This window comes from Limanda limanda, chromosome 2 (genome assembly GCF_963576545.1).
Source record: "Limanda limanda chromosome 2, fLimLim1.1, whole genome shotgun sequence".
NCBI lineage: Eukaryota > Metazoa > Chordata > Actinopteri > Pleuronectiformes > Pleuronectidae > Limanda > Limanda limanda.
The window spans coordinates 25872213-25890307 of NC_083637.1; the positions used below are offsets into that span (position 1 = coordinate 25872213).

The following is an 18095-nucleotide window of genomic DNA, read 5'->3' on the forward strand; positions in this document are numbered from 1 at the left end:
ATGCAGAAATGACCTGGGCAATGGGCGTGAGAGCAGGTCTGTTTGTGGCCCTGTGTGCAAAAACAAATGGACAAATACTGATGGTTGTGGAGTGAGTGTGTGTGTGTTTGTGTGAGAGTTACTGTTTGTATACCTTATTTTACAGTTTACTTCATGTAAATACCTTCCAGTGGACCAACATGAGAGCATGAAGCTGTGATAGTATAACAGATTTTGTGCAACACCCACCCACACACACACACACATACACACACAAACCTTACACTAAAATCTATCCTTAAAAATGTCTTCACCTTAAAATGTTATGATTTCATGTATGTAGATTTCCTTTTTTCACAATAAGGAAATCAAGTCCCCATAATATGACAGATTAAGGTTCCCACAATATGAGTAACACCTGGACCATAAAAACACACACACACACATACACTGATGTGTCTCCATTTCTTCAGAGGACCCTTTTAATTTATCCTACCTAATACTTGTCTAATGTCCTGAACATTACTTAAACTTAACCTCAATTTAAACCCAAACCTTAATCCAACTTTACGCTTAAAACATTTCTTAACTTTAAATGTAATGATTTACAATGTATGGGAACTTATTTTCCCTGTAAAGTGATTAAACAGATTTAGGTCCCCACAACATGAGTAATACCTGGATCACAAACACCCACGCACACGCACACAAAATCACTCATCGCCATAGCAACACCAAATCTCATGTGACTTCCTCACTCTTTGAACTTCCTCTTCTTCACTTCTGATTTGTGTTGATGTCCCATTAAATGCCTGTAAGAGACCGCTTGCCAGCTCACGTTAATTTCACGTACATACTTCTTGAAAATATCCGACATTGACGTGTTGAGGATTCATTTACATAGCAGATGCAGGTGTGAAGAGTGTGAAGGCCTGGGGAATATAGGAGGACGGGTAGAAGAAAAAAGGGATTAAGGGGGAGGAAGGAAGTGTGCAGGGAGGGATAGATGGGATAAAATGATGACAGTAGCCTACATCTTGCCTTCACAGCAGCAGTCAGGTGATTCTATTTCTATTCACATCTTAAAGCCTTATTCTGACAGGTTTAAATAATACGAAACAAACCCCCACATGATATCACTTCAGCAAGCTTGTGGAAATACTCTTGCAGTACTTTGTTGTGCATATGTGGATGTGAATAATTAAATCAAAACAAAACATTGGGTAGAAGGAGATTTCTTATGCTATTGTCTGCTATTGTATTGTCTTCTGGTCTTTTCCTTCAGTATCTGGGTGGGTGGTTCTTTATTACGACACTCAATTGTTTTTCACTGTGACACTGATAAACCATCTCAAAGTAGAAAGGGCTTCCTTTCACCTCCACATGAAAACTAAAAACAGGAACTTTGCTTTAGTACTGTCAGGTATATGCTTCTCTCTGTAGCTAAACCATTACTACTGTTATTCAGACAAAAAGCTAAATAATAGTGTTAATATACAGTATGTTTACCTAGAAGGGGGATATAACACAGAAAGACCATGTCTGATGCTTGTTCGTGTCCTACAGAGTGACGCGTCTGCCTGTCCTATTGGCAGGATGTCCTTATTTGTCGATGCCCACCAACAAAATGTTATGCTGCAAAATAGGAGCATTTTTTAAGGTTTATACACAAAAACATGTGTTTGTTAAACATGTTAAGTTGTCCAGGTTGGAGGAGCTTTGTCATCACGATTCATCAGTTTCTAACCTTTGTCCCCTCAGCGAGCATGCAGGCACGAGTGTGTGAAACGTGTGGGCAGCTTTTCCCTCGGTATGTACACATCGTATATGTTTTTCTATGGACATGAGGTCGGGTTGTGTTGGTTTTTTTCCCACCCTTGCTCCCCATATGTTGCTTATCCCTGCCATCTCCAAAGGCTCCATTTACATTCAATCATTAACAGGTTCTTAGAAGATCACGTTTAAAATACCACATGACCAAATCGCTGTCTCTTCTTCGACATCCTGCTCTGTGGAACGGCTGTGGCGGTGGCATATTAACTTAGTGACTCCATTGCTGTGAAGGAAAAAAGAGAGAGAAAAAGAGAGGGATAAAAGAGGAAGAGAGGGAATGAGAAATCACCCCTCAGCGTGAAGGAACCCTCTTAGAGGGCACGTGTCCTCTCTGGGTTTCACGGCTGTGGTTGATATTATGCAAGCAACAGAATGCTGATGGCAGAAGCACTTAAGAAGATCTGCGAGGAAGTGAGGGATGTATCCGACTTCCCCTTCAGCCACTGCCCCCTGGCTCTATGACTCTGTTTATATGCTTTGCGTGTTCGTGCCATTACGTAACACCGAGTTTCCCACATTGTGCAGCACAATATAGAGCTGTCTCATCACCTTAAGTTTGGGTTTTTTCCTTTGCTTGTGAGCTTGAAAATGATTTCACTTTGTCATTCGTTCCACTGCAGGTGGATTTTTGTCTATTTTAACCATTAAATTACATTGAAATGCACGATTACACCCACAGTCCCGACTCCTGGGTGCACCTCTCTGAGGCTCATTGTGACTGAGGGAGAGAAATCACACCTTTTTGGCAGCGGTGACCCCGATCTGTCTTTCCTGTTCATTTCAGTTCTTCACTTCTTCACAGATCTGAGAGCGAGGCCTTTTGTTGAGGTGACGGTAGCGTGCCCCTGCGGTGATATGCCCGCCCAGTGATGATGGTGATGAGAGGAGAATGAGCGATATGGAGAAAAAAGAGACATAAGAAGATGATGTGAGGGATGGGGAGACAATGGAAACAAATGTGATGGGTGAGTGTTACTGGAGCGTGGGAGTCTTGGTGTATAAATAGGTCTCGGCGCAGGAAATGCTAACTCACACAGACAGTCACATGTCCGAACACACACATTTACTCACTTCATCCATGCTCTCTGTCACTCTCCCTTTCCCACTCTGCCTCTCTCTCTCTCTCTCTCTCTCTCTCTCTCTCTCTCTCTCTCTCTTATTTTCACTCTCAGCCACTTGCTAACAAGGCGCCTGACTGAGGAATGCGTGTGCACCAGTGTGTGATGCTTATAAAGGTGGGAGACAGCCTTTTACAATTTTTGATAATAAAATGTTAATTTTGGACGCACAGGCTGTGGCATGAATCAGGTCCAATTTTTATTTTTCTATTTTAGCAAACATAACAAAATAAAACTATTACAAATATCATGTAATGTTCAACCACATTTGCTATTTAGATTTCAGATCTGCACCAAATTACACATACTCATAAATATCAGTCCCCTGAACATAGCCGATCCATTATTTATTCTCTGAGAAATCAATGAATATTTCCTAAGATTAAATGTAAAATATCACAATGATGAGGAAATTGGTAAAAAATTAATCGATCATTAATTAAATCACCGTAAAACACACTTCGTAAAAGTAAATTGAGTGTGTTGAGTTTGGCGAGCGCAACATCTGGGCTCTTTATGGTTAAAAAGGAAGGAAAGGGGGATCTTCCTTTTTTAAAACACAGGTTTACTCACACTAACTTTGCTGTGAAATAAAACATTTTTTTTATTTTAATAACAGAAGTTTGATCCTTCGCCAAGGAAACGGAATCATCATTACTCCTCTGTGCATTGTCCAATCAGCCTCAAACTTCTTTCACACAATCACAGTCCCGGCCTGAACAGATCCCTTAGTCGGTAATGACTCACCGTTACAGTGCCACCTACTGGCGACAGGAAGTGACATGCTTTATACCTTGAAGGACTGCTCGTGGCTGGTTTACAATATACAATATTTTTCTCTTGTAATTGAGCAATTGAAATCTTGCTGAACAAACCAACGAGTGATATGTATCTTTACCTTCTTTTCCCAGTCAGATTAACTTCTTCAAAATGCAAAATATAAAAGTTAAACCTATGACATCTCCCTTTCTGCTGCTAGAATACAGTATCTTCCTGAAGACTATATCATAAAGAAGCTGCATTATTTTGTCAGCAAAACTAAAATATGACCAAATGCCACCACTGGATACACCTGAAGAAACTACAGCAAAAACGTTCAAGGCAACCAAGCAAATACAGACAGCATGAATGACAATAAGCTAAAACATATTCAAAACAAAGAGGAACCTTTTCCAACACAGCAGGCATTCTTCTCAGTAGGAGGTAATTACAGTGAATAAACTGCACAAGCAGGAGCAATGGTAGGAGCTGCTTTCACACCCACACACACATGATTCTATGATTTTAACGAGCTCACACACATACAGTAATATTGTCTGTGCAAACTTGAGCACACGCCCACGCAGGTCACAAGATGAGGACACGCAACTGAATTATTCAGAATCCAAAGAAATTCCCCTTAAAAGAAAGAAGTGGAGTTTAGCAAAGTGGCTGCAGAACGGATTTATGAGGAAAGAGAGACAGAGGGAAAGAGAGAGAGACACACACACACATACCCACACACAAACTCATACAGAGTGAGGTAGAAACTAGAAAGCATGAGTCAGCAGTCTGCCAGAATGAGGGAGCTGAGAGACAGAGGGAAGGCTCACAGGATTTAGCTATCACCGGAGTTTTGACAAAAGAATTTCTGTGTGACTGCGTGTCTGTGTGTGTGTGTGTGAGTGTGTGCGTGTGTGTGTGTTTCCTTGGCATGAGTGTACTCAATGACATCCAGTTCAGCTGGCAGTCTGTGTAACACCACAGCAAGGGTTTTTGTCAACAGTTTTGCTCAGGACGCGACAGAAATACTTTAATCTCAAAGGAATAATTTAACATTTTGGGGAATATCTCTCTATACTTACAGCTTACATCTAGTGGTGAAGTTACATTAATTTTAATGTCATTTAACTAAAGAAAACTAGTGAACTAGTGAAAACATCACTAGGATGATTCTATATTCAAATTTCACCCCTTTCCCCTAAATTTTATTCACTGACCCTTTAAATACTGGGAACAATGTGGAGAACTGTACAAATCAGTCATCCTTATTTTACAAAACCAACCTACTAACACTATTTAAGATCACTATTTTATCTGATATTGCTGTTTTATAGCGACCAGTGACTCCATGACATATTCACTTATGGCGTGAAAACAAAATAGTGCCATGTCTGCCCTATACCCTGGAGAGGAGAATTGTTGGAGGAACAAATACAAAGTGCAATGGTCACCTCTCTGATGTCATGAATATATCAGGTGTCACTCAGGATCTGTCAAAGTTGCAACACTGGCTTATTAAGTTTAGTAGAGTTATTGCAGCATTGAAGCATGTGTTACCCTGGATGCAAAGTGAAGTCAGAAGCAGGTCTGTCTGTGTGTATGAGCGGATTTATGTGTACAAAATTTAAAATATATATAAAATTTGCTCTAATTTGAAACGTTACAACTCTATTTCCTGTAATATCTATGAGCTCAGAGAATGTTTCGCAAAACTGCTTATCAGGGGATTTAATGTCAAACATATTCACACCCACAAGCTAGAGACCACATAAAGAGACACTGGAGACTCAGTTTACTTCGGAAAAGAAAGAAGCAGAAAGGGGGAGTGTGAATGAGAAATAGACTGTGTGGAAGAATGAAATTAAACAAATTAGACAAAGACAGTGTTGGAGATGTAATGAAGAACAAAGTTAAGCATCTGGGTTGTCATGTGTATTCATAATGGAAAAAAAGAGTCAAACACTTATTACATCTTTTGTATAACCACTGCACTGCATACAACTTCAGAGAGTGCCAGTGCTCTGGAAAACATCCTGCCTGGTCCCAGTGCCCAAAAAAGGACGTCCTGCTGCACTGGAGGACTACAGGCCGGTGGCACTGACCTCTCACATCATGAAGGTCATGGAGAGACTGGTCCTGGCACACCTCAGGCCGCTGGTGTTCCCATCACAAGACCCCCTGCAGTTTGCATATCAGCCCCATGTTGGGGTTGATGATGCTATCATCTACCTGCTGCAGAAGGCTTATTCCTCCCTGGACAGACCCAACACCTCAGTCCGGATCATGTTCTTCGACTTCTCCAGCGCCTTCAACACCATCCAGCCCAGACTGCTGAAGGCCAAACTGGAGGGCACGCAGGTGAGTGCTCCCCTCATCACTTGGGTCGATGACTATCTGACGGGCAGACCGCAGTTTGTGAGATTACAGAACTGTGTGTCTGGTCGTCTGATCAGCAACATCGGGGCCCCCCAGGGAACTGTACTGTCCCCCTTCCTCTTCACCACATACACTGCTGACTTTCAGCACTGCACTGAGTCGTGTCATCTACAGAAGTTCTCTGATGACACGGCCATTGTGGGGTGTGTTGAGGGCGGGGGGGAGGCTGAGTACAGGGACCTGGTTGACCGCTTTGTGAAGTGGTGTGGGGAGAACTGCATGCAGCTCAACGTGGCGAAGACGAGGGAGATGGTGGTGGACTTCAGGAGGAACAAGCCCCTGCCCTCTCCTGTCTGCATCGGTGTGACGGATGTGGAGGTGGTGTCTGCATACAAGTACCTGGGTGTCACTCTGGACAATAAACTGGACTGGTCCACCAACACACAGGCCGTCTACAAGAAGGGCCTGAGCCGGCTTTACTTCCTGAGGAGGCTCAGGTCCTTCCACGTCTGCAACAAGATGCTGCAGATGTTCTATCAGTCTGTTGTGGCGAGCACCATCTTCTTTGCTGTGGTGTCCTGGGGTGCGGGCATCAAGGCAAAGGACGCCAACAGACTGAGAAAACTCATCAGGAAGGCAGAGTCTGTGGTTGGCTCTAAGCTGGTCACCCTGGAGGAGGTGGTGGAGGACAGGATGCTGGCAAAACTGCTGGCAATCATGGACAATCCCTCTCACCCCCTCTACAAAACACTGGACAAGCTAAGGAGCAGCTTCAGCCACAGACTCATTCAACCCCGCTGCTCTAAGGAACGATACAGGAAATCATTCCTCCCAACTGCAATAAGACTGTTCAACTCATCTACCTCTGTCAGAGCCACCATCACAGAACTGCACTAAACATGTCTCCTGCACTGTGTACCTGTACAACCGCTCCTTATACACTTACTTCACATCATATGTGATATGTGTGCATATAAACCATATTGATATTATATATCATTTTATACAATAATATTGTCTTTTGCACACTCTGTATACATATTCTTAGATTCATAGTATATTATATTACCTATTGTATAGTCAAATACTTATATTCATATTCATACTTCTACTATGTATCATATCATACTCTCTGTATATTCTTGTTTACATAAGTCTATATACACATATTTATTTATGTGTACATGTTATAATTACTATTATTATATCACCATTACTATTATTATTATATATACTGTTGCTGCCATTATTACCATATACTGCTTTTATATTGGTATAATTACTATCATATATAAATATATATTATGTTATATTATATACTATATATACTGTACTATACTTATATACTGTCTAACAATACCATTACCATCATATCATCAGTACTTTTACCATCATCTTGCCAATGCACCTTATCTACCTATTTTATTGTATTTTTATCTTGTGCTTCTGTTTTTTTATTCTTTCTACCTTTTAATTTTATTCTATTGTATTGTATTTAATTGTATTCAAATATACCGGCTGCTATGACAACTTAATTTCCCTTCGGGGATGAATAAAGTACTCTATCTATCTATCTATCTATCTATCTATCTTTCTCTCTCTGTTGACAGAAACCTGTTAGGATGGACCACAAGGACAAAGAGCGAGAAAAAAGACGAAACCAAGAGAGGCGTCACCCTCTGTCTCACTTCAGTCCAGTAAAAATGTAAATGACTATGGACAGCCAAAGTATTTCTCTGTAGAGACAAACTCACTAAACCTGGAATGCCTGGAATTTCGGCCCCCACATTCAATCTTGGCCTTTGCAAATCAGAGATACTCTCCAGTGTCCTAAAGTATCTGTTATAAGTAAAAGAACAGTCTACTTACGTGCACAGCTTAGTATGTCATAGAACCTCTGTTATTACATTTGGGAGAGAAGAGGCAGAGAGAGAACATTACTCAACACAATAACACATGGGTCTGCTTAGTGAAATTGTCCAGTTGTGGAGCCTCACATGTGTGAGAGACCTTGCCTAAAGCTATATGTGTGTGTGGGAACATGTGTATGTGTTTGTTTGTGTGTGTGTGTGCGAACATGTGTGTTTGTGTGCCTGTGTGCCTGTGAGCCTGTGTGTGTTCTCATATGGTCAAAGGAGTGAGTAACTAAGATTGGGAACTGGTCCAAGAAGAAAATGGCAAAACAGAAAGCGCCCACAATCGAAATCTCCAGTAAGCCAGGTCCACTGAGTTTACAGTGAAGTTGTGAGTTGGAGAAAGTTTGTAATCACAGACTGCAGACTGGGGCAGCTGGCATGGCAACAGAAGTTTGGACAGATTGGAGTCAATTAAAAAAGAAAAAGCGGAAAAAAACGAACTACTTCCATCTGTCTGGCATCCAACTCTCACTGTATGACTCACCGCCTTACTAACCAGAACTACTGTGGGCAACATACTGTAGGAAGAGAGGAGGAGCAAATAAAATAAGTGTTTTAACCTACCACACACACACACACACACACACACATACACACACACGCACTCACCATCTCAATATTTATTTCCCATAATAGAAAATACTTCCAAGCTTAGGTTAATTTGAGTGACACATCACATGCTTGTGTGTGTGTGTGTGAGAGTGAGTGAGTGTGTATGCCTGTGTGTATATGTATGCATGTGTGTGTGTTCTGTGTGTGTGTTGATGATGCTGATTAGCATCATTAATCAGCACTCAGAATGTCATTGGGTGCTGGGGTCAATGATGACTCACAGTTTGTTATTACTGGGAGCATTATGATTGTGCCCTACTATAAATGTCTATGAGTCTTTATCTTTCTCTTTCTCTCTCTGAATGATAAATAAAGCATCACCACCACTTCCCCTGGAACACGTGACTGAACTAAAGGTCCATTATTCCCTACGGTTAACGCTTCAGAGGTCTGAGTTCCCTTGACCCTGATCTGGCTGCTACTCGGCCATTGTGCGCTGAAAGATGGGGTCAACGTGTGGGCAGATACTTCAAGAAAGGATTTTTTTCAAAAAGATTTAGGGACAGAAAATCCTCTTGCGGCTTCTTTGCTGGTGTTTACAGATTTGTAAATGGTCTGTATTTAAATAATTCTATTCTAGTCTTAATAAACACTCAAAGTCTTTACAGTACAGTTTTGCCATTCATCCATTCATCCACATTCATACAGTGAATTTATGTGCAGCAGAGAATAAGGTAGACTGGGATCAAACCATAGACCCTATGGTAAGTGGGCAACCCGCTCCACTCCATGAACCATCAAAGGTAGAATAAAAAAAATGATGCTGTCCAGGTAGAGAATTACTGTAGCCAACAAATTCACATATGTCCTGTATGGTCTCCATACTGTCAGTGGTGGAGGAAGTACTTGATTACTATTGATTACTTTTTAAAAATATACAAAAACCAACATGAAAATGTAACACAATGCATTGTAAAACCTTAGAGGAGGAGAGATATTTTCTATTTATGTAGTAGAGTAAAATTACAAGTAAATAAATATAATTCAGCACAGACACATGAAACACATACTTGAATACAGTGAAAAAGTAAATGGACTTCCCACCACTTCACATAGTGACGTCTTTGGGGTCAGGGGGTGTTATCTTGTCCACATACATGTTTGCCAAATACAGAATGCAGATTGAAATATTGCCAGATAACATGTTTAAAGGTGTGTGAGGACAACCTCTTCTTTTCCTCCTCCTGCTTCCTCTTATCCTTCACCTGAGCCCAACAAGGCCTCAACCAACACAAACAGCTGTAAGAGTGGTAAAACTCTTATTCTGCAACACATTACAACAAGATTCTATTTCGTGGGCAGTGAGGCTTTGAATAAAGACACACGATCACACGCCTCTGAATCCAGTCTCCATGATAATCCTGCATGCAGTTCCAGATGTTTAGCTGTGCCCTCTACTTTAACTTCAAAAGCACCCAGTCAGAGACCAGAGCTATAAATAGTCTGCTTCGCATATACATTTCTCTTCTAATCTGAGTCTGAGCAGTTGCCATGTCAGGAGCATTTTCTTTTTTTCTTATAGACAACACGCCATCTACTGGCCTGTTTTGGAATCATTCATGTGTGTAATGAAAACCAGACGTGGCACCATTTGGCCTCTAGATGGTGATAGATTTATAGATCCATCGAGTGAGACCTCAACTCTACCACAAGTCAATCTATGAAAACCTACAAGCCTTATGGGAAATGTACTGTATATACTTCACTTCATTTAATGCATTTGCAGCAAATACATTTTTAATTTAGCATAAAAGCAGCCCAACAATAGATCCCTGATGGAATCAAACAGCGTGGCTGAATGTATTTTACAGTGAAAGTTGTTGAGATTCAGGGTGCGTTCAAGTGACACAGTGTTTAAGTGGAGTTTCTTCTGTATATGGACAAACAGCTGTTTCCTCTGTTTGCTCTGCTGAAGCAGTCTGGTGTTGTGCTATGACAATATGTCTTGGCCAGTCTGGAAAACACCAAATACATACACACAAACACAAGTACAACGAACTAGGTCAGTGACACACATACACACACACACACAAACACATGTTAAAGTTAGACTCCTACTGTGTAATATGGTGGTAATTTGTTCACTTTCAGCACATTTTCCCTTTTTCTTGATTTACGTTCCCTCGGCCTCTCTCTCCTTTTTTTCTTCCTTCTTTTCTTCGGTTTCTGTCCTCCAGCCAATTGCAACATAACTCAGTGGGTTTTCGAATAAGCAGTGAGGATCGTCTGTCTGGGTTCAGTTTATGTGCCGTGGCCACACAGGCACACATCTGGTGGGGTCCCCCCTTCATGATGACGTTTCTTTAAAAATGACTTGTAACCCCACCCTAAGTGTGCCCACATTAAAGGGTGTTTTTTATAGTATATTCTATACCATGTCGAGTTTTGTCATTAGCTGCAGACTGACTTTGGATCCAAAACACCAGCAAAGAAGCCGCAAGAGGATTTTCTGTCCCTAACTTCAAGGTTCAGAAAGATTTCCATAACCAAAACAGGAGAGGAAAGAGGAAAGTGACTTTTCCACTAACAGCACTCTGCTCAGATCGAGTGTGTGTGAGTGTGTGTGTGTGTGTGTGTGTGTGTGTGTGTGTGTGTGTGTGTGTGTGTGTGTGTTTGTGTGTGTGTGTGTTTGTGTGTACTCTTTGTGTCTAGGTGTCAGTTTAAGCTTGTTTATATTAAGAGACACTCTTTCCAAAGCAGAGAGGAGGGAAGTGGGATAAGCAGACATAAACAACTGAGCTGAATCTGCCTCCTGTGCAGATGAACCACAGCTGCCAGGCGCAACTGAGCTGAGACAAACGCAAACAGCACAGATACTTCTCCAGAGGCTTTTATTCTGAAGCCTGAGGTTACAGTGCAATGAGTTCTCGTCTGCAGAATTTTGCAGTAAACTACCATACAAAGTTTGTGACTAAAAATGTTCTTCTTTAATTAGAAATCAGTTAATAAATCTATAAATAGCTTATTTAAAACTCCCATTGGCCAAATACCCATGGCCAAAAAAAAAAGTATACTTTGTGGCTCAACATTTGTGGAAATTAGAACAAATTATCTGCCTTGTTGATCAATGCACAATAGCCTGTGGGTGGATGTTAAACAATAAGTCGTCGTTGCCTCTGCGAATCTCCAGCAGGAGTGGCTGGTCCCCCTGTAACACCTCGTGAACGTCTGCAGTGGTGTCCACTGGCTGTCCGTTCAGTTTCACTATGACATCACCTTCATTTATCCCTCCCCTGAAATGAATAATATCCACAAGTAATAGATTACATTGAGGCTACAGACATCAGAACAGATAAAGGAACATGTGTGTGTATGAACCTACTTTTCTGCTGCAGTGTTAGGTATGACCTGCTGCACCAACACTCCACTGTGGACGTCAGGAAAGTCTGGGTAATGATGTTTTAACTCTGCTACTAGACTGAAAGACACACAAATAAATAAATAATATCAAAAATACAGATGCATAGAACTTTTAGCCTGCTTTTTGTCAGATGCAAAAGAAAGTAATTGATTATTTAACAGAAATACAGATAAAACAATTGATCTCATGAGAGGCAGGTTGTGGTTACAACTCACTCTGTGGTGATTGTGAGCATCCTGATGCCCAAGAAACGTCTCTTTAGTTCTGGAGACAAAAGCACAACATTAATCTTCTAGAAATAAACAGTGGTGTTAGTCTCATTGTGACCGTCACTCACCTGCATCAGACTGTGGCTCCTCTGTGAGTCTCTGTAGTCTTGTCTTTTCTGTCACAACAAGTAGAGGAGGGTTAACTGGGAAATGTAAGGAATTACCTCTTCAATGTATTTCTAAAGGTGCAATAATCTCAGACGATTCTATTTGTAATTGTTTTGGGTTTTTCCCATAATTTTGCTCCACCAGGTTTGACCTCTGACCTTTGCTGTGTTTGGTCTGTGACTCTTTGAGGAAGCGGCTGATCCTGTCTGAGGGGATAGCGAAGGAGATTCCTGCTGTCACCTTCAGAGTGTTGATGCCGATCACCTCCCCATCCTGAAAACACACACACATAGACACACATAGACACACACACACACACACACACACACACACACACACACACACACACACACACACACACACACACACACACACACACACACACACACACACACACACACACACACACACACACACACACACACACAAAGAAAACAAGGCAGAATTTGAGGAACATTTGTTAAATCCATTCAATTTAAGATTTAAACATAATTTCCCTTTTGACTGAAATCCCATTTTGTCATCTTAATCTTTTCATTGTAGTTTTTTTTTTTTTGTTAGTCGGCAGGATTACACACACACACTACAAACTCCGTGAAATTGAATGGGGGTTTGGGACATAAGCAGGAACCTATCAACATGTGGAGCAGATTTGGATAAACAGACAGATAAACAACCTTTTTCTCTTTTCAACATTGCAAGAAAGGGCATGAAGGTTTGTGCTCTCCAAATGCCTCTCTTCTTTTTACAGACATTCCAAAAATCTGGAATCTGGTTATATCTGTAACTCAGCTCCTGTCTCAGTGTTCAGAGCTGTATCAGTGTTCCTCGTTTTTCTGTCTTTCTTTTTCGATTTTGATTCATACCTCAAGTAAACTGAATTCTTATTCCTTATTTGTGATAACAATACGATTCATTGTAAGAAGAGGAGGATGAGTAGATTGATTTCTAAGGATGATTCATTTCTATTTTGTACTATTACACAACATTGTTTGACATATGTCGACATATTCTGATTTTAACTTGAAAGGTTTTGAATTAACTGGGTCGGTAGAATTCAGAGACCCATTAAATTGAGGAACAGAAACAGTGAGGACCAGTTCACCCATCACAGTCAAACAAACGCCAACACTGCTCACCAGGTTGATGAGAGGCCCTCCTGAGTTGCCGTACTTCACAGTGATCAGAGGAATATGAGACAGAAGCAAAACATTAATAAATCAAAAGCATCGTAAAAATCAGTTTGTCCATGTGTCATGAACACAAGAAATGATCAAGTCATATGCACTGTGTGTGTTTGTGTGTGTGTGTGTGTGTGTGTCTGTGTACATGCGTGTGTGAGATCACATTGATATTAGCGTCAGTCTGGATGTAGTCTATGTCTGAGTCTTTGATGCCCAGCTCCTTGCCGTCTCTCTGTGCCGTGCTGACGATGCCGGTGGTGACGGTGTTCTGCAGAGCGAAGGGGCTGCCAATGGCAACCACAAACTCCCCCGGCCTCAGATCAGCTGAGCTGCCCAGAGACAGTACAGGAAGCTTCTTCTGCTCCCAGTCACCAAAACGCCAGCACATGAGAGGAAAGACAGACAGGTAGACATATTCGATAAGTTGTAAAACATGATTAGAAAGTTACTTTGTAAGAGAAACTGAGAGAGATGAAAAGGAATTTGAGGCTTACAAAAGTGTCCAAGTATTTGGAATGTGGGTGTGAGAATACACACATCACTGCTGTGTCTGTGAGTCACAGAGATGGTGTTTATGAAAGTTTTCCCGCAAGTCGTATGAATATCTCGCAGAAAACTTGGCACAGGAGCTTGTAAGGATGTGGGCTCTTGAGTTATAGAGCAGAAATGTTTTTGTATATCAGATGTGGGTCAAGGAAGGACAAGATGCCTGGAAAATGACATTTCTATACATTGCTTTAATCTGGACGCCAAGACAGACAGTGAACGGCAGATTAAATAAATAAAGATGTTTTTCCCTCACCTGAGGATTGACCTTGATTGTGGCGATGTCCGCCTTCCTGTCAACATCTCTGACCATGGCCTCGTACACGTTGCCATCATGGAGCTGAACACGCAGCTGGGGCCTCCCTGTCACCGAGGCAGCTGTGGTGACCACATGAGCGTTGGTCACAATCTCGCCTGTGTGGGTCACAATGAACCCAGAGCCACTGGAGAGGTGCATGTGGTGACCAAACAAAGGATGCCTGGAGAGGAAATAGGATGGAGACTGATAAACAGGAGCAGGAAGATGTAAAAATGTATTTTAAGGCAACTAGAGGTTTAAATTTGAGGACATCTAAACTCTGTTGTGCTCTCCTCAGACTGATGTGTCACACACTTGCATACACACATACACGTGTACCTTACAAACAGCTCAATGTGGACGACAGCCGGGGCTATTTTCTCGACAACGTCTGCAATGAAGTTGAACTTGAAGCGAGGGCTGCTGGGATGGACCGAGGACGAACCTGCACTGACATGAAGAACCCACGTCATTAATACAGAGAGACATATGAGGACACACACACACACACACATACACACACCCACAGACACACACATACACACTCATAATTACATTTACTGTCATGCTACATCATTTAAGAGGGGACTTCTTTTTCCGGTCATTAAAAAAAAAATGTTAAGGCCTTTAATCAAAATATAACAGTGAATGTTTTTTTCATTTTTTCAAACGCTATTGCAAAGAAGGGATCTGTAACCAATGTCTGTATCTCTAAGATGACAAATTCTTGCATTGATGAAGTAATTTTGTGGATATACAATTTTCTTTTAATATGAATCACCGATTATTGTTTTGATTACAATGTTTTTAGAAAATATTTCCTCAATTCCTCGTTTAAATGAAATAGACTATTCAATGATTCCAATGAATTAGCTGCAGCCTTTCTTAGAACCAGCATAATGAGCATAAAGCCTAATGTATAGGTCACATTGATGAAGTAGTGTCACTTCATACCATTTAACAGGGGACCACTGTCATTTTGTTCAACCAGGATTTTAACACATGTTAATTAGCTGACGGTTTTGTCCAAAGCGACCTACATTTTTAGTACACTCAACATTTATGGCCATTTAGGGGTTCAGTATCTTGCCAAGGACACTTCGGCATGCAGATGGGGAAGAGTGGGGATTGAACCGGCAACCTTCTTGTTGGAGAACGCCCACTCTACCCCCTAGGCTACATGATTTAAGTCATTCTGCAGCCTCCATGTGGGACGTATAATTTCTACCAAAATAGCAAAGTCATCTTGGTAGCCCGAGGTCAAAGGTCAGGCTTCAGGAGCCAGCAGGAACAGAACCGGGTATGGACTTAAAAGCTTGCACACCTGCAGGCTTCCACTTGGCTAAATTGTTATAAATGAAGGGTTTTAGACATGATTCTAGAATGATTCAAAGCATGACCAAGAGGGGACCTGAGAAATGCAACCTTTTCATATACAGTCTAAGGTAGTCCCCTGTTGGTGGATCCTAACCCATTTGGATAGGTACGCGAGTGCACACTAAAAGAATGGAGCCCAGGTTTCTCTGGAGTCAGTCCTACCAGAACAGGCTCCTTTGTGCGCCTGGCTGATCTCCGGCCTCCCCTTCTGCTGAGCCTTCCTGCTGGCCGCCCTCCTCTTGCACACGTTACCGTAAGTTCTCCCGTCGCTGCCGCACACCTCCTGCTCCGTCCTGCACCGGCAGACGCCTCTGGAGCCGCGCCGCTTCCCCGCAGCAGCAGCCGGCGTCTTGCACTCCAGGCCGTCGCCGCAGGGCTGGTCGTGTTTGCGGCCGCAGGGCTCCCCCTCGGCCGGCGAACACACCAGGCAGCAGTTGCAGCGGTCCGGGACGTACCCGCCCGGGCAGCTGGGGCTCGGGCACAGGCTGGCGTCGCACCGGGGGGCGCACTTGTCCGGGCGCACGGCTGCTCCAGTCAGGTCGTGCGTAAAGACGAGCGCCACTGCGAGCAAGAGTAACTGCATGGTGATGAATACTGACAACTATGGTAAAGTAAAGGGTGATTTATTCCTTATGGTAAAATCATATTAAATGTTTTCTCTCCAAAACATCCAGCTGGTTTATCTGTGTTGGGAGTGGAAAGTGATTCCTCTCTCCGCTGACTCCCTCACTGCTCAGCTCTGTGATGCAGTTTGGAGAATGACTGGCTCTACATGAAACTTTTCTGAACTCAGTGTGGATTTAACCCCACACACTGTGGAGTCATCAGAGTCAGTGGGTTTTATACAGACACAGCTGGAGAGAGCCATGGAGCTGCTCTGATGGCGACCACCACCTAGTGGAGACAAAACCACACAAAAAACGATGTGAAGAGCAGCCAGTGTCATCGCATTACGATCATAATAATACTAATAATTGTTATAACTATAATAATAATGAGAAGAATACAATTTTTTTCCGTAGCACATTTCCAAACCTGTGTTACAAGGTGCTTTACAAAGTAAAATAGAAGTGCAGAGATCATGAGAATGTATACGGCTCCATCATAACTGCTAATCCTCCAAATGTCTGTAATTAATGTTTGGATGAGTAAGTTACTTTATTTCATTGACTTTTGAGATGTCCAAAGATGCAAACCTTCTGGAAAGATGTTATAAAATGTTTCCCAGAGATGTTTAATACCCAAGTCTCTGTCAACATCATTCGCCATTTCCTCAGCATACATTTTACATACTTTATAAAGAGATCCAAAAAGATTAAACATCTGGACTTTGGACCTCTTCAAACCAGGAGAGCCACGATGTTAGAAGAGTATACGTACCATCATTGAAACTGTAGATACAGGAGCTCTCTGACTGTATCTGTCAGGAAAGACTAACTTTGTTCAGCTCTTGGAACCACAAATAATTATCCTGAAAGATGGCCCAAGAAATTTAGGTTTTACTTGAACGTAACTTGTAAACAAAGGAGGGAACCACTGTTTCATTTTATCTGCATTCTATTTGATAATGATGCAAGGTGAAAGTGTGTTTAATTCTGCTGTTAATTTCCTGTACAATAAACAAATTATGAAAAATAAAGGTTGCTTATGATAGGAAAGCCAGATTAAATTACAAATAAATAACCACTTTTTCAGTTGAGGCACAGATTCTGCTGTTGTTGGGTTTCACAGCATGGGGGCTAAGACCATTAAATATTTTGATTCTATGATCTTTTTCTTTTCATATTATTCTTTATCCCAAATTCTCTTGACTTTTTTCTTTTAACACTAACCTGGAGGTTAAGGGTTTGTGAGCAGGTCATTACTTTTTCGAGTCATTCAGTTTTTATTTTCCTTTTCCCTTTGTTAAATGTAACACAGGCTAACTCAGTAATGACGTCGCATTTAAACGTACTCATCATGAGGACATCGATAGGAAAAGTGTTAAGACGCCTCCTGCTGGAAATACGGGGTATAGCTGCACCTTCTTAACCAACTGGTATGTTTATTTTATTGTTTTAAAGGAACACACAAAACGAACATCTAAACATCTTAAGGCATTCAAAACACACACACACGTCTTTCTTCTCCACAGCCCCCTTCCTTCAGAGGGCACGGAAATCAGAAAACCTACTCGGGTATGTATAATATTTTACAATCTTGATCAAGTTGGAGTTTAAATCCAACAGGATCGCATTTTCCACAGGTCAGTTTCATGTCTAAATTCCTGTACAGTACAAAGGGTAGAAACGGGTTAATCTACATTTTAATTCAAGTTATTATTAGCTCACTTTGGCTTGAGGCATGACTACCACTG

General features: G+C 41.7%; 1 protein-coding gene and 1 pseudogene across 1 annotated transcript; both read right to left on the reverse strand.

The window, feature by feature from the left end:
• The window catches only part of LOC133019080 (G-protein coupled receptor 26-like), a 4319-nt pseudogene extending 3463 nt beyond the window's left edge, over positions 1-856 (reverse strand).
• Positions 857-11413: 10557 nt separating this feature from the next.
• On the reverse strand, positions 11414-16477 carry htra3a (HtrA serine peptidase 3a). The gene is made up of 10 exons (XM_061091818.1): positions 15902-16477; positions 14702-14807; positions 14321-14543; positions 13682-13876; positions 13474-13506; positions 12493-12607; positions 12295-12342; positions 12173-12221; positions 11919-12014; positions 11414-11829 (listed from the first exon to the last, which is right to left on the reverse strand). The coding sequence occupies exons 1-10, from the start codon at positions 16320-16322 to the stop codon at positions 11661-11663; spliced, it is 1455 nt and encodes a 484-aa protein (XP_060947801.1). The 5' UTR covers positions 16323-16477; the 3' UTR covers positions 11414-11660.
• Positions 16478-18095: the final 1618 nt, after the last annotated feature.

What these genes read in the sequence shown, in the direction of transcription:
- htra3a (XM_061091818.1), bottom strand. Translation starts at nt 16,322, where the DNA reads ATGCAGTTACTCTTGCTCGCAGTGGCGCTCGTCTTTACGCACGACCTG. An exon ending in GCACAAAGGAGCCTGTTCTG is followed by an intron (nt 14,808 to 15,901) that starts GTAGGACTGACT and finishes ATGTCAGTGCAG; the next exon opens with GTTCGTCCTCGGTCCATCCC. An exon ending in GGAGCCACAGTCTGATGCAG is followed by an intron (nt 12,222 to 12,294) that starts GTGAGTGACGGT and finishes TTTTGTCTCCAG; the next exon opens with AACTAAAGAGACGTTTCTTG.